Genomic DNA, 22,123 nt, shown 5'->3' with positions numbered 1-22,123 from the left:
TTTTCTCCCGAGTCATTTTCTGGAGAAGTTGACACGAGAGGGGTATCATGCAGTTCCCACACAGAGGACACACTTAAGGATGGTGTGTGTGTGTGTGTGTGTGTGTGTGTGTGTGTGTGTGTGTGTGTGTGTGTGTGTGTGTGTGTGTGTGTGTGTGTGTGTGTGTGTGTGTGTGTGTGTGTGTGTGTCACAGAGGGGGCACAGGGCAACCTCCACTCACCAGAGTCATATTCACACTCTGACCATCAATAGAGGGAGGAAAAGAAAGACACGTCATGGGTACATCAAATACAATCAAGCCTACGCACAACACACACACACACACACACACCTAAGATGATAAGTTCTCTGCGTAAATACTACTACGATTAAGATTGGTAGACCGTAAGAAATGATCCCACATAAATAACTTTTTATAACAGCTATTACATATTATTCATAATGTAATGCTTTAGTTTGAAGTCAGTCTTGGCTGTTTGTCCCAGTAATTATTGTCCTAATATACACTACACGTTATGGATATGCAGCTTTTAACAGCCTCAAATGTAAAATACAACATCATTCGGATGTACATCAATTGAAAAGTGAAACTTAATGGCAATAGAAGGACGACGAAGACATTTCTTTGTACTGATCATGTTGCTGCTATGCAGGAAATGAAAGACACTTTTACTCCTGGAACCTAAAAAACCTCCCACTGCCCGCTAATCTAAGTGATTTGATTCTCTGCTCTGTATCACACGCCACACGTTCCGTTCTCCTTTTCATACCTTCATCCAGAGCGTCTGAGGCGTCCGCTTCCCTCCTCCTCCTCACGGCCCTTTGTTTCTCCTCCAGCCTCTGTTTCTCTGAGTTTGCCTCGTCCCACCGGCCGTCCTCCATCAGCCGCTGGTCCGGCCTCAGGCGGCTGTCGGTGACTCCCACTGCGTCCTCCTGCTCGTTCAGGGTCAGTGCCAGCGCTGAGAAGAAGTACATGTTCTCCGCATTGTCCCTGAGAGAGCCAGAGGAAATGAATGGGAGTTACACAGCACCATGCTGTACAATCAAGGATATGTACAAACAAAGGTCTTGCAATGTTCTGCCTCATGAGGCCCGATGACACTTACGGTAAAGGGTATTTCTTCCACAGCAGCTTGGGGGACAGCGTCTGATAGACTGTCTTCTGTTTGCCCTCAGAGCCACTGCCCCCCCGGCTGCTCTGAAGGATCTTGGCACTCTCAATTTTATCATCCCACGTACCGGACAGGACGTAGTGCGCCTGGCCCCCACTGTCTGCCACTACGCCTGTAACCTGGAAAGAGCAAAGGGAAATAAGAACAATGACTAAAGGGAATAAAGAAACTAAAGCAGGCTTTCTTTCTGGGAGTCAAACTGTATCACCATGTCCTTTACTCCCATCGATAGGCACTTAGCAATGCCCTTGGGAGGACACCAGTACATTATCAGTCACTACCAAATAAGACAGGATTGTGCTCCATTTTAAATCATTTAAAAAGGAGGTTACCTCGCTGCAATGTGACCTAATACTGTGAGCTCCTCATATATTACACTATGGTAAGTACATATATATGTGTTGGTACTGTCCAGCAGGGGGCAGCATCCGACCAATAAACCCCTCGTAATATGACGTCATGCCAAGGTCGGGTATACAAGTGAGGAAAGGATGCATTTACCTTCCGTGGAACGTCCCTGGAGAAATAACTGTAAGGAGAGAACTTGAGCTGACAGGTCTCCTTGGTTCTTTGATTCACAATCTCAATGTCCCCCGACTGCAAATATACAGACACACACACAGAGGGAGAGAGATAAACACACACACACACAGAGAATGATAGCATATCAATGCTATTAACAGTGTGTTCAAAGCAGAGACAGAAAATTATTCTGACCGATTACAGCACTCTTTGATTTCATTAATATATAGTATATAAAGACATTTTTAAATGTTATAAAGCAATGTTTTGATGAGGTATCAGTGATAGTGATTGGCTATGGGGCGGGACATCTCTAAGCAGTTAAACAATCACAACAGAGCCGGCCAGCTAACCAATCAGAGCAGACTGGGCTCTGGTTTCAGACAGAGGGTGAAAAGAGGTGCCTTTTGAAAGATTAAAGCATGGAGACATGTCCCAGTAGAGGCACATCATATAAATAACAACCTGGAAATTAGCATAATAGGGCTCCTTTAAATGTAGCACACGTTGACAGGAAAAAAGAAAAAATACTTCTAAACAATAGTTCCAGCACACAGATGTGAAGCGCCTCCCCCTATAGAACTGGGGCAACTCAAAGAAAATATAGGCTATTATTTTAGTGTGTTTTTAGAGATCAAAGCTGAACACAAATCCCTAGAGATGTTCCTTATTCATGTGCTGAGCTTTTACTCTCATATTCACAGCACACTGCTTTAACACAGGAGAACAACGTCTATAGGCTACTCAGAGGCATTAAGGCTGTGGAATAATGGCTACCAATAAGACACAACAACACCACAGATAACAGACCTGGTCGATCCACAGCTTGCCCACAATGATGTTGTGAACTGTGGAGGTGACCTTTCTCCACACGTAGTGGTTCCCGCTGGAGTGGAAGTGAAGGTGAATGGCACCTGGGGAGGGACAAGGACAAAAGAGAGAACACATATCACAGCTGCTTTGTTCTCAATGTGCAATGCTGAATAGTGATGTGTTAGTTCTGTTGTGCTGGTGTTAAAAGGGTTTCATCACACATCATCCAACACATTTGTGTGCAGGCAATACGTTCCCATCTATTTCCAGTGTGGTCTAACGCTGAAGGATTGATAACATGCTTTTCACCATAAACGCTTTCCACTTAAGAGTTTCTCTGACATGGCACGTCGCAGCAGGCATATAACAAGAAGGGGGAGAGGGCGGATGGATCCCACCGGCTGGACCTGCATCTATCAAACCTGCCATCAATCTGAGCCAACAGACCCCCCCCAGAAGGGTCATAAAACCCTCCTGATTCATTTTCACACCCTTTCATCTGGCTTCATAGTGTGTGGAAGACAGCACAACTCTCAAGTGGGTTGTGGAGTCCTTCTTAAGCAAACTCTGCCTCGTTATCCCGCTGATACATTTGCATAAAGGAACCTTTATTTACACATACAGTTTGTCGGCTTCTCCGCTGAGTATAACATGTCTTACCCAGAGGCATTATGGAGAGGTATTTGCCGCGGAACTTGCTGGCGATGGTGATTTCCTGCCACAGGGTCCAGCCTCGTTGGGAAATCACATGATGAGCAGCAGCAGGGGGGTGATGGCTCACCTTAGAGGATAGATACACATGGAGGTAAAGTATATTGATATGAGCAGCACACAACCTTAGTATAGTTAGAAACGTATAGTATGGCTCCCAAGCACATAGAAACAACCGGATTCTTATGTGCGTATGTTGGGTCATTTGCATAATTAGGATACATTGCATCAATCAGCAATAATTAGCATATCCTAGTTGATACAAATTGCTTGGCCGATTTATACAATGTTTAAGTGGTTTGGCAGTTATTGAGGATGAGACATTTTCAGGATCCAAATATGGCAGTTTAAACCAGAAAGTGGCCATATTTGTATTCTTGGTGGGCTGATTTTGACTACTATGAGTAGTGTTGCGACCATTAGATATATAAAGAGCACAATATGAAAATGATTACCTCTTCTGTGGACAATTTATTTTCAAATATATTTGCAATTTGTTCAATCCAGATGATCCAGAGTCCCCTATAACTTCAAAAGCAATCCAAAATTAATCAAAATCAGCCCACAGGGATTAGAAATGTGGCCCCCTACTGGTGAAAACCGCCATTTTGGGTCCTTTAATGTCAGAAATGCATCCAGAATCCTCAATAACACTCAAAACCAACTAGAGGCCACAAGACTATGTTGTGCAGAGCGGGCTGACGTTGTGTGCATTGTGTGAAAGCATAAACTCCCTGCTGCCATGCCCCTACCTGCTCACACAGCGAGCGATAGCCGAACTCCTCCCGTCGATCGAGTTCGTAGGTCTCGCCCAGGAGGGGGTTGAAGGGCTTTGCTGTCCGGTGGATCGTGGTGGAGTAGGACGACACGGAGAAGGCAGCGACGAGGCACATCTGCTCCAGGGACGAGTCGCAGCGCGCCGCCTTGTCCAGAAGCTCGTGATACTCCAGGTCCTCGGAGAGACGCTGCAGCATGGACAGAGGCTCGTTGAAGTTCACCTGAGTGAGAGGGACAAAAAGATGAAGCCTCATGCAATAGTCCATAACATGTTGATACCCTCACTAGGCAACAGCAGGAATATTAGCTGGTAAAACGTAATATTATTATAATGTCAATTCAGAAGGCTTTCTGTTTACCTCTGTAGATTACATTGTGCTCAAATGTGAGTGTTTTCTTCATTTAAGATTATTTGGCTAGTTTAAACTTCAGGTTCAGTGTTAGGAGCATCCCTACTTACAGGCATGGGGATCTTGGAGAGCTCCTTGCCGATGCAGTTCTTCATGATGCTCCACAAATTGAGGGAGTAGTTGGGCTTGTCTGGGACTCGAGTCCTCCTCTGTCTGCAGGGCTGCAGCTCCTTCCCAGACACATCATTATGACCTGGAGACATCTGGGATTACATGGAAAAGGGAAAGGGTTGAGAATAAGGAGGTGGTCTTTTTTAGCTATGATTGAAAGGAATAATAGATATATAAATGTGACCCGCTCTATCAAAATCAGTCGGAAGTCGCAACGGCTCATTTCAAAAATAAACGTGGATTTGCGTAATAAAATAGTTTTCAGTGTTCAGGTGTTTCGTTTTATTTTAAATAAACAAAGTCTTGGCTTTCAGAATATGAAACTTTTATTTCCAAAATCACACAATAAATAAAAGCGAAGAAGACAGGCACCTCTCACTCGCACTCTGCTCTTCCGCAGCGCCTCTCCCCCTCCCTCCCTGACTGATTTGGACTGATTTCGATGGAGCAGGTCACATATATATATATATATATACATATATATATACATATATATATATATAAGAGTTTAAGAAATACTACAAGCTTCATGGTCAGCTTGGCAGCACAAGTTGAGATTGAGTTACAGAGCGAGGGAGAAAAGCAGGAGAGCGAACAGAGGACACAGATGGGTTGGAGAGAGGAAGAAGCAAGGGAGAGCTGGGGGGAGAGAAGTGCAGATGTTTGACTGGTAATTAATATTTAGTGCTATGAAGCAGCTGTCTATCTTTGGCACCACAAAGATAAAGGCTGTGTGTGTGAGTACAAATGACTGCAAGACAGGAAAGAGGGACTATGAGGGAAGAAGGATATATTAATATATTGATGAGCTGCGAGCTGTTCAGCAGCACACATTAATCTAAACTGAGAAAACTAAGCTCAGAAAATATGTGGCTACAATGATCAGTCCTGCAGTCAGACTATCTGAGTCACTTACGTTGTCGTCCTGGTTCCAGTCGTTGGGCTGACCTCCGCTCGCTCCACTCAAGTTACTCTGAGATCGCCTGAAAGGAAAATATAACACAAATATTTACAAGGGGAGCAACCACCTTACTGCGTATAACAGAGGAATGCTGTGTAACTGTTTCCATCACTCTTAATGGTGCTACTAGAGTTGTAGATAAGTTGCAGAGATTAGCCATAACAATAACAAGATAACACTAAAAGCCCTTTTTAAAGAAACAGTGAAAGCACAAGCTCTGCAAAAACAATCGTACTCGCCAGTAAGAGACGGGCTTCAATGCTGAAAACAATGCATTGCTATGCTTTCAAAATCCTTGGTTTATATTCTGCAGGAAAGAAGACAGGTGTTCTCTGTATAACTAAAAAGTGAAGGGCACAACACTTGTTTGTTTTCACTTTGATCCTCAGTTGCTTGTTCAGCTGTCAGCCTGTCAAATTCACTATTATGACAAGTTAGAGCATCCAAAGAATGTTTTATTAAAAGACTAAATGTTAAAACTCAACTCTCATCCCTTTATCTGTCTTTGAAAAATAAAAAAATATTGGATCTCTGTGTGGGACGGACCTGTGCTGTGTGTTCTCTGTGGCAGTCACTGTGATGAATGCAGGGGAATCCTCCATGGCGTCAAAGTACTCAGTATCCCCATCTTCATCACTCGCCTCTTCTTTGCGCAGCCTCTCACTCCCTCCTGTCAACACATATACCTTTGTGAGTAAACGGAAACAGCATCCAAAACTAGCAGAGCCAATCACATGGTGGTGAGTTTGTATCCGACACAATTCATAGGAGAGTAATCACGTACCCATGGCCGACCGTTAATCACGGAATAATCAGCTTAGTTAAATTGGCAACGTTCCCGCTGGTTAACTAGCCTGAAGGATGCACACTGTTCAGTATCCAACATTCAATAAGAGTACTTTCTAATGAAAGTAAAATAATTAAGGATAAACGAGCATGTTCAGTGAATAAAACACAAGTCAGATCAGGTGACTGTACTTTCAGGAAATAGTAGCTTTTCACCTTAAAACCAGCTTCTAGTCAAGCCTATTTATCAAGGTGCATGCATAACACACAACATGAGTTATGATGTGTGCTGTCTCGAAATAAGCTTACCTTAACAGCCAGCATTGCTGTGTATAAATGACAGAGTACTTAACATCCAGATATTTAAAAAAACAACAATCTGTTTTTTTTCAGCACCTTCAAAATCCCACATTTGTACCATGTGTTTCCTCTATGGTTGAGGGGGAAACCAGTAACAGCAACTTTTAACAACTTGTTGACTGTTGAGTAAAGATTGCATTCATGGTAATAGAAACTTTGATTGGTGGTAAGAGAAGAAAGTGTGCCTTGGCAGTCTCAGTTTGTGGTGTGGGGGGGGGGGGTCAGGATTTAATACAGATAGCAGTGACAGGGATTGAAGGTAAAGAGAGATGCAACAAAGGTCCCTGGCTGTACCCAAAGCAGTCTTGAAATCGTGAGCCCTAAGCAATGGGGAGCCTGATTGTCCAGTTTCTTAGACCGTCACTAGTTCACCTATCCATCAATCATTTCTTCTTTCCTGTTACTTAATGCTTAGCTTTTATTAAGTTACACCAGTTCCTGTTTTGCTATTGAGTTGTGCTGTCATTTCTCAGTAGGGTTATCAATAGGTTTCTTCCTCTTGCATGATGTACACACAATGTGTTTCCAGCCCAGAGGTCTGTTTTCCACATGTTGTTGAGAGCTATGCAAACAAGAACATAAATAATTGGATGGACAGATTAACAGAAGAGTGCACATGACATACAGTCGTTGGTTAATTACAATCTCTAAATTGGAGATAATCCAAACCTTCTGACACAACTTTAAATATCCTTCCTCAGAATGAGTACTGTATCTAGCCTGAGGTCCCACATGACTTTAAGCCAGTCTACATGGAGGCCCACAGGAGTAACCAACAGTCCATTTTACCCTTGTTGGCGGTGGGGGCGCTGGGTGTGGTGGAGACCAGCGTGGGGGCTTCTCTCCACGCCCGCTCCAGGCTGTTGTGCTGCTTGGCTAGCTGCTCAATGGTCTCCTCTAGGTGGGTCCGCTGCTCCCGCTCATACTGCAGCGCGCGCTGCCATCTCCGACTGTGAGTCTCTGCGAGGTCCAAGAAGTCTCGACACGCCTGGGGCAAACACAAACAGAGACAGCACCGAACGTTTAGTTTCTATAAAATACAATCTAAAAATATATAAATTTTTAAATTAATTTTGATATTCTTAATCCTCAACCATGTGCGAGTGGCTTTCAACTTCAAATGACTTACAGGTCAGATTTTTGCATCTAAAGTAGAGACAGACATTTTTTCAACTTCCCGCAAGTGGTAGCTACTTACATTATACACGACGATACACATCCAATTATTTACCGGCCAAATCTAAAGCCATTCCCTCTTTCAATCAACATTTACCTCTTAATGCTAACTTACTATTTATACTTTAATGAAACAATATTTAATCCCTTTTTTCCAACAGAGAGAGAGAAGAGAGGTATAGAAAAAGATGAAATGACATTCTTGCCAATAACTGTAATCAAGGTTAATTATCACCATTGTTTGGAGCAATCATCAATATGTTAATCATCGGTCTGCTCCCTGCTGTGTGAAATGTATCTCTGAATAACATGATTAGTATCAGTGAATTAAGAGCTAAGGTTAAACCTCTGGTTGAGTAGCAGTCTATATTTGAGTCCAGTGGGGACATCATTGTTGCTGCTGAGAGGTTACTTCAGATCAGACATATTTTGCATGTCAGCGTTTGTCTGACAGCCTCGCATCGCAGTGGGCTCGAAGGTCAATGAACCTACACAACACCTCACAGCTGACTACACGCTGGATGAAATTGTCATGTGACAGTCATTGAGCTGTCAGCATTGTTTCGGAATAATCTCTTGGAAACTGCTTTATTGCAATCAAGCATTTTTGTTGCATTGTGAATGTTCTCGTTGTTCTTCCCAGCAGCACGTGGTAACATTTTGTTCCACTCAGTGCAGGGAAGGTCTCTTTGGATCCGGAGCAAAACGGGCGGCTAAGTGTTAGCTTTTAGATAAAGTCTGGCCTGCGGGCAGCGAGCAGCGAGCTGGAGGGACGAATGTGTTCTCTGGAAGGGGAGAGCGCAGTATCACTTTGAGGCAGCAGGTAGAAAAATGAGGATCTGTTAACACTGAACTCTTGATTGTTGATTTGTCTCCAGACAGCCGAGTGTTAATCTGTCTCAAAGTGCTTTCAGCCAATGTTCAAATGAAGCATATCTATCTTACACACAATCAGAATATAACAATGATACACTGCTGTTGTCACTTTTTGAAATGATGTTATATTTCTAAATACATTCATTATGTGTAATTTCAGGTCTTTAATCTTCCTTAGCAACCTAATTCAAAAAAGATATTGCTTTACAATTTCCCCATATTAAATTATTATTATGATTATTATTGGACTTTCTTTTGTCATTTGACATAGTACAATCATTTGAAGTTGCCTTGCTGTCTTGAACACACTGACATTGACGCACACTTGGCCAACGCAGAGAGAGGAGAAATCAGGAACTAATCCAAGAAATACCACTTGATTGGTAAAACTACAATTTAAGATGAACTATGGATTACTTTTACAATATCATCATTATGTCATGCCCTACATGTAGCTATGATCTGAGTCTTCTGATCCTTCACAGAGAGTTAGTGTTATGTTTGTATGTATATGATCATTATACAGTAAATCTATTTAGCTACATCACAAACCAAAAACAAACGTGTCCTCCAGCAATACTCTTTTATAACTAGTATTGTTGTTAGGGAATAATTTGCTTAGGTATTCAACCTTCGACCCAGTTCATCGTTTTCTCTCTTAACCGTCTCTTTTCCCATGGCATGGTTCTACGGCCTTGGGTATAGCTGCTATCTCTCTTAAGGAGGAGTAGCTTGGGCGCATTGTTGTTGCCAGTCTATGACAGAGCACAAGCCGCCATGAGGTAGTTTACTGTTCAGGGACGAAGGTAGTCTCACTGATGAAGAATGTTGATTGTTACACTCCGAACTAGTTAAAACCTCGAGCTACAGAAAGAGTTCTTCAGAATTGGTTTGTCAACTCGTGACACACCACCTGTCTTGTCAAGTCTCCGTCCGTAACTCCAAATAAACCGTCAGTGTTTGCCGTCAAAGCTCCATCTCTCCTCGTGCCTCTCTGAGTCCTGTTTCCAAGTGCTTCAGAAGTTTCCCCCACAATTGTAATGTATTACTTAACTCTAAAAAGGTAAACAATCATCTTGTTGCGACTTAAAGTCACTAATCATTTTATTAAGTCTAATGTATTTTAATGTTGTAATTTCATTATATGTTTTGAATACTGAAATTACAAAAGTTAAATTTCAGTGGCTTTAGATAAATTAGAACGTAACTTTTCCTCAAACAATCAATTGAAACTCCACCACTTCCAATAGTAAGATCATCCATAAGTCTTACCTCCAGCAGTCCTGAATGAACATAATTGTCTGAGCCTCAGTTTAAATGTAAGAAGTGCACGTGACATTGTGGTCCACTTCCTCAGAGTTAAACACGATATGAAACTCAACACTGACGTAGAAAGTGTGATAGTTCCTTTTTGAATTAATGCTGAGTCTCAGGTTGAAACAGACTGCATGTGACTTCCGTTGGGGGGAAGACAAGACAAAGGCCAAAGTAGAATGTGCGTGGAAACGGGCTTACGGTGGCAGCAACAGATCTCAGTGTCAGATTGGGAAGTCCTGAATGAGTGACGTAGACAAGAGTACAATGAACTTGAGTAATAGGTAGGTGTGATAAAAGGCACACACACAGGAAAAGCCTGGATTCAATGTCACACATGGCGAGTTACATCACCACTAAATGAACTAAAGCAACCCTCTCCTCGAACGAGGCGCAGATCACAGAGAACACGCAGGGGGTGTCTTATCGTTATGACCTCCTTCTTCCCTCAACCACTCCTCGCTAACCCAATGTCTTTGGGAAACCACAACCCTTACTTTCAAGAAAATGCCTAAAATTGCTAAAAACACAGGAGCAGAAATCCAAAAGCCGTTACCCTGCACTGCCTGCTGCTTGAGGAGTCATTTACAAGCCCAAGGATCGCTACAGGGAGTATGGGCAGCACTTTTTTCTCATTAGAAGCGTGTTCTCTGCAATACTGATGGCATTTTAATGAGTTAGGCAAACCAAGAGTTTTTTTGTATTGCTTGTCCAGTGAGTCTCAATTATCCGGAACCAATTAATAAAGAAAATGGGTGACAGAGAGAAACAGGGAGCTCATTATTTCTTAGCAAAGACCTTTCACTTAAAAAGTACAATTTAGATGTTCCTTTTTTTCAATCTCAAGTTTCCTAACAAGCTGTTTGAGTACAAATTTCAAGATTGAAGAGTTATCATTTGCTTTTGCCTGATCCCAACCTAATGCTTGATTCAGAATCCAAACCATGGCTGAACCTGACAGCCAGTGAGTATGCGTTAAAGCCTCATTAAACAGCAACTACCACAAGAAGAAACAACGCTAGCAGCAAAGCCATTGAGAGAAGCAGAAGGAAAGACAAACCTTGTGCGATGGTCTGGTTTTCAGAGCAGGCCTGTCTGTCTGTCTGTCTGTCTGTCTGTAGTCCAGAAGCCTCTGACTGTCCTCACCAGGCAACGGGGGGGGGAGGGGGGGGGGGGGGGAGGTTTTGAGGGGGGGAGTAAGGGCTATTCCTGTCCCCCCTTCCACCCACCCACCATCATATCCAGTATCCTTTGCACCTCAACTCTCCCTGAACTCTCGTCCACTGCCAACTAAGTGTGAAGCCCAGAGAGGAGAATGGACCAGCAGCAGAAACAGTAGAGAACGTGCTGCTGATCATATAGCAGAGACTTCATATTTGGTAGTGTGTGTTACGTGTGAAATGAAGCTGATATGGTTCAACTTAACTGCAATATGTTATTTTGGAAGAGGGATTATTTATAGAGGTGTTTTGGACGGGTGCCTTTATTTCTGAATGTAATAGATAGGCGTAGATTTTTACACGTTGTCAAGCACTGAGTAAGTGTGATTTTGAAATATCTTCAATCAATTGTACTTTACTTATTCTGCAGAACAGCAGCAGAAAACTGTTTTAAACTTTGAGCTTTTCTCCAAGCTTATTTTTATTACTATAATTTATGGACACTCATTAAGAAATGTTTGTGTTTAAGTCAGTTTAAAAGCACCTTTAGGGTGCATTGAAGGATGCTTGAGGTACTGTAAAGACCTTTTATCTATGGGATCACACCAGCTGCAAATCTAAATCAGATCAGGGCTAAAGTGAAACGTTCCTATTCATCTTAATTACACACCTGTAAAGCATTGTGATGCCAAATTGGACAAAGAGTGTAAAGTGGGTTCATAAATTTATTTTTGCACATTTAATCCGACACGTATCCGTATTGAAACATTGTGATCATCGCATATTTATTCCAATTATCCAGCCATGCAAAAACAATCTGTAAACCACAGAGAGAATTTCAAATTTGTATCTGTGGTCAGAAATAGTATTTTTAGCACTTACTGCAAAGGGAGAGGACAGGATCTGGCAAAGTCCAGAACTGCTTTTTTAAGGCTGGGGTCTCCATGCCTCGCTGCTCTCGTTTAAAATGTCACACTGTAAAGTCATCTCATCTCTCGTCATGCGCTAACCAGGGCACTATAGATGGCTGGCGTTCCTGTCACACTGATCATGCCAAAGCGTGCAGGACTCGGACACTGCTCTGTCCCGGCTACTTACATTGATCATAGCATTGGAAGTGATGCGGAAGAGGGTGGCTCGCTCGTTGACTGCTTTGATCTTCTCCCCCCCCTCCACGGGCACTTTCAGCCCCTCGAGTTCACTGAGCGAGCGCTGCAGGGCCGCCCCGTGCTTGGCGATCAGGTCATTACACGTGCTGAGGTCATCGAGCTTGCTGACCAGGATCTTCAGGGTGCCCTGGAGCTCGCTGCGGTCCGACTGGGATGTGGGCTCCTCGTCCCCCGAGTCATCTGGAGAGGAGAGGTCAGAGGTCACATATACACCATCTTGAACAAGAGAGGATTATTAGGACTAGTGAGTACACTGACGTAAAAAAAAAGAGGTTGACAAGGACTATGTAAAAAAAGGTTTGCCTTAGAAAGCATTTCTTAGCTGCTGAAATACATAAAGCAAATAAACATGTCCATACCCTGACTAACCTTAGTCACATAACTCGCTATAGACTTCAAATTGAACATTTGGTAAAGAGTTGAATCCCAAGTCAAATATTAGTTAAAGGTCTTGAACATATTGTCTTCAGTGATTGCAATGTTATATAAAAAGTGTGTTTCAATGTATCGGGTCTTAAAATGTGTCCTTGTTGATGCTGTGAATGGAGCTGCTGTGATGCAAGAAAAATGTCAGACCTCAAATAAAATCCATATTTAAAGAGAAGAATATTTCCTAAAGCAACTGTTTTTTTTGTTTCTGTTTAAATAAATACATTTTATAAAAACACAAAATAACAGGAGCAGGAAACAAATACTGAAAATGAGGAGGACCCTGGTAACAAAAGGTTTGAGTGCAGAGAGAGTCTCTCCACCCTCTCGTCGCCCTGCAGGCACTTTAATGTCTAGACAGCGCTGTTCTGCTGTCATCTACACTCCACCTTAAAGAGTACGCTTTGTCAATTTCAAAAGGTCTGTTATGTCGCTGATAGGGGAAACTGTCACAGTTTTCGGCAGCACTGCAGAAACACTTTCTCCTGAGGACATGGCAGCTAGCTGTGACCTCGCAGAGGAGGAGACTTCAGCGCTGTCAAGCCTATTTAAACCATGGCAGTGAAACATGGGTCTCCTCGGGGGGGATATTGAGCGCCTGGCAGTCTCAGGACTACATTATGTAACAGCAACGGGGTTTAAATTTGACCGAGACCTTCGGCCAGTCGAATGTCAAGCTCTACTGAGGAACACGCAGCACTGAGACGTCTCTGCAGTGGATTCATCATTAAAAAGCGCTGGTGCTTTAGACATCCAGAAAATGCTCCAATTAAAATATTTTTAATGATCTTTTGTCAAATACAATGCAGCAAAAGCTCCTGTCTGCAATATTTTTTGACTCACTAGTCATGGCAACCGTGACAGCATCAATTTAAGAGCCTATGACCGACACTTCATTTTAAGGCCAGAACTGATGTACATTTTAAAGAGTAAAAAACATTTAGTTCCTAGTGGCATGGCACAAACGACAGCCCGATGATCAGTCAGTTCAATAGTTTGGTCCAGAATATGAATATTCAAGGTGAAAACTTTCGATGGGAATTAAAAGGAATACATTGGCAATGTTATATTTACTATGTAATATAGAAATACACCTTTCACGATATCATAAGCATACAGAATCAATTCATTTGACAAATAAATCAATTAAAATATGGTGAGTTAGTAACCAATGGGGGAGGTACCTTTGAAAATCTGAGCCAACAATGTGTGAACACTTTTTATGGTCCAAAGTGTACAATGCAAATCCATTTTATCTTTACGGAAATTTAATTAATCAATCAATCGATTAATGTAATTTATCGGGCCAAACATCACACATTTCTCAGGGGTATTAACAGTTTGTACAGAAACAACACCCTCTGTCCTTAGATCTTCATAGTACACAAGAATATTTCCATAGAAACCGTATGTATTGATATTTATCACCACAATTAATGCTGTGAAAAATGGAAGAAACCTCGGGGAGAGCAACAAAGGAGGGATGCCTCTCCCAGGACAAAGAGAAGTGCATAGATGTTGTGTATACCGGTAGATTAAGAAAGACAATAAAATAACAACATAGATAATCCAACCACGAGGTGCAACGATAGGAAGAAGCCAGATGAGAAAAGAAAGGACAGGAGACAAAATCTCTCACCATGTTGGCATTCCTCGGTATCCATTTTCCCTAAAGGTAACCAAAGTTCATCTACGAAGAAGAAGCACACACTGAGAACATGTTGAAAAGTCCTTCACAGAGACACACATCAGTCCAGCCAAAGGTTAAACCAGCAGCCGACAGTGAAAACCCCTAAAGCTCATATTGATCTAAAATCCATCCACCCATTACCAGCCAGAAATGGAGTATGACTAAAAGCACGTTGAATATCAATAGATAGAGAAAGGAAGAGGAACAAGCTGTGGTGGTGAAGTCCGAACATTGACCGTTGTGTGGAGAGACGTCAGCTGCAAAGGAAAGCAAGGAGACAGTGAAGGAGGCGAGGAAGTTCACAGAGTCAGGGAGGATAATGAAATAAGCCTTAAATGAATAATGTGTGACTTTGGCTTCAAACAGACAATTGAGTTGGCGAGTTGATGTAAACATCGTCCCACGAGGCAACAATAAGCCTGTCCCAAATCACTTTAGATTGGATAAATGTATTCATACGCCCCAGAGTCTAAACAAAGTTATACAAAAAACAAAATAAGAAAAAATGGACAGAAGGACATTAAATCAGAAAAAGTAATTTCATTGAAATGTTTATAAGGTAATCAGACACTAAAAGCTGCATCTTGAGATACTAAAAGTGGCTACTGTCTCTCCTGAAGATTTGTATCTAGTTTGAATGTTTCCCTTCAAATAATTGAATACGAGAAGTTATTGCAACTTCTAATTGTATTTAGTTTTGATTGGTAAGAGTGGGTCTGTTTTACATATTCCTCTCAAAAGGCTACTGTCACACCAGCAACTACCTCTCTGCTTACTTTAATCTCCAAAGAGGTACAAGACACAAGGATCTCCGATGTATCTTGGATTTTGAGTTAAGCCATATACTGCTAGACATATTAAATACATTGTAAATACCGTACAAATACGAAATTAACCTGGAGGTAATGCCAATCAAGGTAACTGCTGAGAAAGTCCTTTCCTTTGTCCCCCTTTAAAATGTAAAAGATATCGGGGAATCTGGATTTTACTACTCACTGATTTCCTGCTGTTGATAGCATCCTTGAAACAGGACATTAAACATTGTGAATCTTCTCTCTGAGTGAAGATGATACATTCAATCAACATAAATCTCTTACCTAAGCTCCATTATGCTTTTGAAAGTCATCTTTCTGACAAGATGCTTTTTCAGCTTTATAGAGAAACTAATATCAACCTTCATATTGAACCAAAAACCCCTGTGTGTATGGAAATGCATTCTGCATACCTCACTCCAAAATATTCTACAAATGAATAATCCCATATAAATTGCTTTCTTTTCAAACTTCTTGCAAAAAGTTAGAGACTCATTTCAGTTTTGAAGGAAAACCAAGACACCAGCCTTGCAACATGCTAAGTACTGACTGAGTTACAGAAAGCCCAACGCCTGAGCCCTGCATCATCTCCACATTTGAGATTGTGAAATGACAGAGTAGGGTGATCATATTTGCATAATGTGCAGTATACAGTTTGGACATTTTAGAGGTACTGTGAGGATAAGAAAGTGGATAATGCTATGGCTGTATCTGCTAAAATATGATGTACAGTTAGGAAGTTTAAGAGTAAACTAAAATACCAGTGAATATATATGCAACACTTGTTCGTATCCATTACCCTCATTCTGCCAATGATTTCAGTTCTCTAAGCAATGCCACTTAAAAATAAACTGCCATTTGTAACGGGACATATTTCTGTAGAAGAGACTCTGCTTACAGCACATTGCCTGTAAACCCAATTCTCATGCCTCGATTCCACTGACAGAACAGTGAGCTGCAAAAACAAATGTTTGCCGTTGGCTCTACAGTACAGAGAGCCTTTAACAACACAAGGCTTTTTGCCATACAAAATGTGTCAGGAATGTCCTTTATGTTCATTGAGCCGGATCCATGTAGGATCATGTCAAAATGTCAAGCACTACCGGACGAGTTTGATTACTGGAGATTAAAAAAACGTTCAGGCTAAATATCTATCAACTGTATGTCACTGACACATGGAATAGAAAGTGAAGACATGTTTTTTCCTGGGTCAATAAATACACTATCTATGCTGCCTCAATGCATAGCTCGGCCGCTCACACTTCCGTTCTCTTTCTCCCCCACAGAAGATGTGGATGGATGGCTCTCCGTAGCAAAGTCGTCATCACGAGGTAAGGCCAGAAGCCCATTACCACACCAGTCATGCCTCAAGGGCGGTTACTCCCCCCTCCCCCACAGTCCAGCACCTCGGAGAACACCCTGCAACGACACACATGCACGTCTGTGCCCAGTTGGTTCCTACTCAGAACGTGATGGCATATTTTAAGCAAATATCTGTGTTTGTGGCGAGCTAGGAAACAGTTCAACACATCCATCGTCCGTCCATCAATCTTCAGTTTGTGCATACTGTAGGTTCTTCTCCTTTCACTCCTTCCTTAGTTTGCATCTCAATGTCAAGAACAAAAGAGAGAGAGAGAGAGAGAGAGCAAGCGAGAGAGAGAGAATAAATGTGGGAGAGTGTAATTGGGAGAGCTGTGTTCTTGCTTCTGTCCCACTGTCAGCCCTCGTCTCTCGTCCCGGAGGACTTCCTGTCAGCTCAGTGGCTGACAGGATGTCTCTCTGTCACAGAAAGACGTGCATGTCGAGCAGCAGAGCAAATGGGAGAAATGTCCTGCCCCTCTGGATTACTAAAGATGGTATTTGAACATACTGAAAGGCTTAATCAGAGGAGAAACTTCTCCCAGAAATATTTAGAAGTTTTTCATCTTAGAAGCATGCTGGCATTCACGGCATGCTTGCTATATATGTAAATAACAGGGATTCATCAGTGGGATGACAGAGAAAAACATATACGTATTTTCTGTTGCAAACTATTTGTATTTACCTGTCATTTGCAGGTGACAAAGTTGCACAAAAGCTACCTTTATATGAGATTGTAATCTTCAGTTTTTGTTCAAACTGCTTAAGAGAGCTGTTCATTCAAATGTATGGGTGTATTGGATGATGTAGTTTTTGTTCTGTTGAATAATACATTCTCTAAAGACCATTTAGCGATGGGATTTCATCACAACGGTGCAAAAGCCAAAACGAAGCCACGGAAGCCCATGCTTGGATCACATCTATCTTCAAAATTAATTGTTCACAGTATTCAAAAAAATATTATAGAATGGAATGGGAGTGATGAAACCCTCTTTAATGGTCACACATGCAGCACAGCACACAGTGAAAGTTGTTCTCTGCTTTTAACCCATCCTAGTGCCAGGAGTCTAGTACTAGGAGCAGTGGGCAGCTAATGTACAGCACCCGGGGAGCAATGGGAGTGGGGGGGTGTCCGGTGCCTTGCTCAAGGGCACCACGGCAGGGCAGGAGGCGAACTGGGACCTCTCCAAGTAGCAGTCCACACTCCATATTTAGGTCTGGTCGGGGACTTGAACCAGCGACCCTACAGCTCCCAGTCCAAGCCCCTACTGACTGAGCCACTGCCGGAAATCAGATATTGATTTGAATGATCCAGCTTTAATGATCAATCTGTAGACCACAGAGACGGTGTGTATCTGTGGTAGGAATATATCTATTTCAGGACTGACAGCAAAGAAAGAGGAAGATGATTGAAAGAGAAAACATGAGAAGTATATCAGAAACAGGAGAAGGAACCAGGTAGATGAAGAGCGAAGATGTGTCCCTGGGGAGAGGGGTGTAATCCCGGCCGGTAATTGCTAACTGGCTCCGCTGAGATACATCACAAGGAGACAAACAGAGGAGACGGCAGGTTAAAGCTGAGCTCTCCACAAGCACATGAGAAACTGTGCAGTGCAACTCATCACTGTCCCCAGCGCTCTGCGGTACAGCTCTGCCAGAGTGTCCAATCGAAACAACAGAAGAAAAGATTAACAGCAAACTGCAGCAACTAAGCAATGACTTTTAATTCAGTAACATTTCCTAATGTGCTACGATAGACAAAAAGAAAAACCACCAGGCTGCGCACTGCTAAACTGTAGATGTATATTTTGGTGTGCTGTGTAGATTTGATGAATTCCCAGCTAGTGCATCAGTAGAATGGCTCTTGCTTNTTTTTCCTGACGGCCGGAAATACTAGTTGTGTTGTCATTGTCTATATTGTCGCTGTATTGTATAATTAATTGTATAATTATTTGTTTGTTTTACTTTGATGTGGGCTTATTATTTTTATTTTTTTTCGTTTTATGTTTATTTTCATTTTCATGGCCCTGTTATTTAAGTTATATTGAGAAGCATCTTGTTTTTTTTTTTTTTTTTTTTTTTAAATGTTTTTGGTTTCGTCAGTGTGGGCATGTGCGGGTGGAGGGAGGGAGGGGGGAGTGTAGTGAGTGTACTGTGATATTACAATATATGAAATGGCATCGATTATTGTACACTATAATGAAATAAAAAGACTTGTAAAAAAAAAAAAAAAAAAATGTGGCCATACAGTTTGATATCTAAATTCTGACCTGGTCTCCTTATACTCTTGATGTTAAGGTCTTTCTTGAATGCAAAGCTTAAATCCCCCTTTGATGAAACTGATAATAATTGTGTTATTTGTGATGAGTTTGTGAAGGAACATCTTTTCATGATTATGGGCAGCATAACTGCTCCTTTTAATAGCAACGAAGATTTCATTACAAAGATAATACAATTGTGTTTAATTAAGTAATGCAATATGTTATTTGCTTGCAGTTCAGAAGACATCTGCTAATAGTACCGTTTTCTCCAGGGAAGAGATGAAAACAAGACCGAGAGATGAGCTCACACTCATGGAGAATGATAATAAATAAGATCTTCATAGTGCTAACTAAAAGATACTGAAGGACTTTGTGGAAAAAAAATGGCGTAGGATTTTGGGGTTGGCTTTCGATCTGCTACTAATTACTGTTTGTAAAACATACGACACACACACAAGATTCTTTGGGGCTGTGTGTGTGAACTGAATGTACTTACAGTGAATTTGCTGTATAGCTCGTATGTGAGCAGAGGATTGGGGAGCTCCCTGAAGAACAGCTTACATAAGGAACCCACACAGTGGATGTCCTGGAGGTACACTTCCTCTGTGAGGTCAGGGCACGCCTCGCAGCAGAATTCCTGCCTGCAGACACACACACACACACACACACACACACACACACACAACACACACACCACACACACAACACACACACAACACACATACAACACACACACAAGTTACAACACACAAACAACACACACACACACACACACACAACACACACACCACACACACCACACACACACACACACACACACACACACACACACACACACACACACACACACACACACACAGGGTTAGCTGAATGCTTTGATTGTTAACACCCCTGCTAACTTTTGCTGCAGTACGCGTCTTGTTAGATTGAAGTGTATCCAGTCGACTTTAAAAGAAAACAAGCTATGAGAAATCAATAATAAATAAATGAATGATTTTATGACTGTTCATTCAGCCTGCATGGATAAAAAGAAAGAGCTGGACTAACACTTATTTTATGGACTTGTTTAGGGTAATATTTAATTTATCTTAGAAGTATTTTGTACTGAATAATTGGAGCAAACTGAATGTATTCATCGGTAATTATAAGGAATGAAATGCTTAAAAAAATTATATTTTCTATAAGGTGAGGTTCCTTCAAAAGCATCGCTGTACCTGAGGTGCTGGATATTTGAGGTGACCCCCGACAGTCTGTAGATCCCGTCCACAATCCCATGTTCCTCGATAAACTCTGCACATTTCTTCAGAACCTGAGGAACTAAAGTTGAGAAACTGTGTTAGTCATATACTTTTATAATGGGCTTGATGGTCCCATTAAAGCATAAAAGCAGGAGAGGGAACTGTGAATGTAATGTGTCAGCGGGAACAATGCACACAGGGCTGACTTCATGGTATAGCGTTTGTTCCACTATGTCTGTTTTCTATTCCTTAGAGCCGCTGATTGTAGGTGGACTTTGACAGGAAGTTAAAAATGGTTTGTTTGTTTCAGAGGAAGGCTGACACACCCAGTCCTTGTAGCTGGTATTACTTACGACATTTCCTCTAATAGAAAACGGCTTTTGAAATGTTATCACTGACCTACACAGCTTTCCAAACAACAGTACATCACTTTCTGTACACAAGTGTTTTTACCTGCCCTTTTAAAAAATAAAATGGGAACTGAGCTAACTGTGGTTTTACAGCTAAATCACATGCTCCGTTTCAGTCTGACCATAACTTCCCTTAAGCTAATACTAGAAATAGCAAATGGTTGCAAAAAAAAAGTTGATAACGGAACTTAATGTGGTTTATTTTTGATATAGTTTTGATACATGCTTTGACACAAAAACATGTTTTTAAGATACAGTTATGTTGAGTGAGAGAACGGATTGGTACGACAGGAAATCACATATTGATTTATCCTCCGTTAAAATGTATGTTATTTCAGTAAAACTCTTTATTTTAAATAAAGAATAACTCTGTCCAATTGCTTTGAATACAAAAACAGTCTAAATTAATTTAAAACAGTGCGTAATAGGTGGCAATGAAATATGTGTCAGTCGAGGTTTAAAAAACATACTGCTTGATATTCACATGTGAAAAATCAATGTTAATTATGACGTGTCTGTCTTAAGTATTTTAATAACAAAGTTCCATATGCTGCCTTGCATTTCTAAACGTGTAACATTTTAACACTTCTGACTTCCACGTCACAGATCTGGCTCCATAACAAATTCATCCTACATAAAATTAAATAAGAATTTTGGCAATGGTTGATCTCAGAGTAATCATGGCAGAAACCAGGAATCTGCCATTTACATTCTCATCTATCTGACTTAATTGGACTTCCAGTGACATGCCTGTGGTCAAATATAACTGTGGAGCCTTCATTTAGCGCCTCTCCGTCTCTGCTTTTAGTAAACTAAAAACAACTTTTTTGAGATACTTTATGAACGCATGAAACGAAACGTGTCACAAGGAAAATGTCATGGTACCATTTGATTCAGAGTGTTTGTTTCTACAGTAATGTTAAATGTTATTTTAAACGAAGAAACTGCAGCTGCTGCTCAGTGGTTGACTTTACAAAAACTCTGAGCAGCGCTGCAGTGTTTGTTTTGGTCAGGGTTTATAAAAATGTTATATACAAACATTGTTTGTTGACTGAAACACCTTTAAAAGTTCAGGGCCAGATTATCAAACCCTGTCAAGAAGATTGTCGTGAACAGATTAAGCGTGTATATTTCCTCTAGATGACTCATGTATCTTTATATAGCCGATGGGCAACTGGTGATTTTGAGTTTTCTGGAAAAGCAGTTTTACAATGTTAACATGAAATGAATGTTATGAAACAACCTCAGATATCCATGAGAACGATTGTGTGTCTGTGTGTGACAGGAAGTGAGGGTCTTATACCCTTTATCACATCCACGCAGGACTCCATCGCTTGTTATTATATCAGATAACAATGTTCAATCTCTTGAAAGTAAAGGTTGAAGATATTCTCTCTTTTAAAAGATTTCTCTCACAAATCACTATATGTTGTGAGTATATCAGCATGCAACTCATTATTAGTTGTGAAGTGGGGTTTAAGATTAAGGGGGACTTTCTGCGCAGCTGGAAATTGGATTCTAACACTTAACACATGTGGGCATCATGTACAATTTACCTTCTCACATATAATGTTAATAAGGAAATAAAAAGAGGCTTGATACTCAC

The 22,123-nt window shown here is 41.3% G+C and overlaps 1 protein-coding gene across 4 annotated transcripts in view; it reads right to left on the bottom strand.

Annotated features, from left to right (window-relative positions):
• Positions 1–22,123, bottom strand: part of LOC104966002 (oxysterol-binding protein 2-like) — a 146,707-nt gene that overhangs the window by 2,381 nt on the left and 122,203 nt on the right. For 3 of the 4 annotated variants that reach the window (XM_010795097.1, XM_010795100.1, XM_010795099.1), the window contains exons 3-14: positions 12,248–12,498; positions 7,413–7,611; positions 6,024–6,147; positions 5,433–5,499; positions 4,456–4,608; positions 3,971–4,216; positions 3,168–3,288; positions 2,505–2,608; positions 1,674–1,769; positions 1,107–1,291; positions 771–991; positions 221–238 (exon numbers count right to left, since the gene is read on the bottom strand). In XM_010795097.1, the coding sequence (XP_010793399.1) occupies positions 221–238; positions 771–991; positions 1,107–1,291; positions 1,674–1,769; positions 2,505–2,608; positions 3,168–3,288; positions 3,971–4,216; positions 4,456–4,608; positions 5,433–5,499; positions 6,024–6,147; positions 7,413–7,611; positions 12,248–12,498 (1,785 nt within the window). The remainder of the gene's footprint in view (positions 1–220; positions 239–770; positions 992–1,106; positions 1,292–1,673; positions 1,770–2,504; positions 2,609–3,167; positions 3,289–3,970; positions 4,217–4,455; positions 4,609–5,432; positions 5,500–6,023; positions 6,148–7,412; positions 7,612–12,247; positions 12,499–22,123) is intronic. The other variant, XM_010795098.1, reaches the window with a different exon arrangement.

The sequence above is a fragment of the Notothenia coriiceps genome, unplaced genomic scaffold (assembly GCF_000735185.1).
Source record: "Notothenia coriiceps isolate Sejong01 unplaced genomic scaffold, NC01 NC01_scaffold00037246, whole genome shotgun sequence".
In the NCBI taxonomy this organism is placed as follows: Eukaryota; Metazoa; Chordata; class Actinopteri; order Perciformes; family Nototheniidae; genus Notothenia; species Notothenia coriiceps.
The sequence above is the reverse complement of the archived record's forward strand: the minus strand, read 5'-3'. Positions and strand labels throughout refer to the sequence as shown.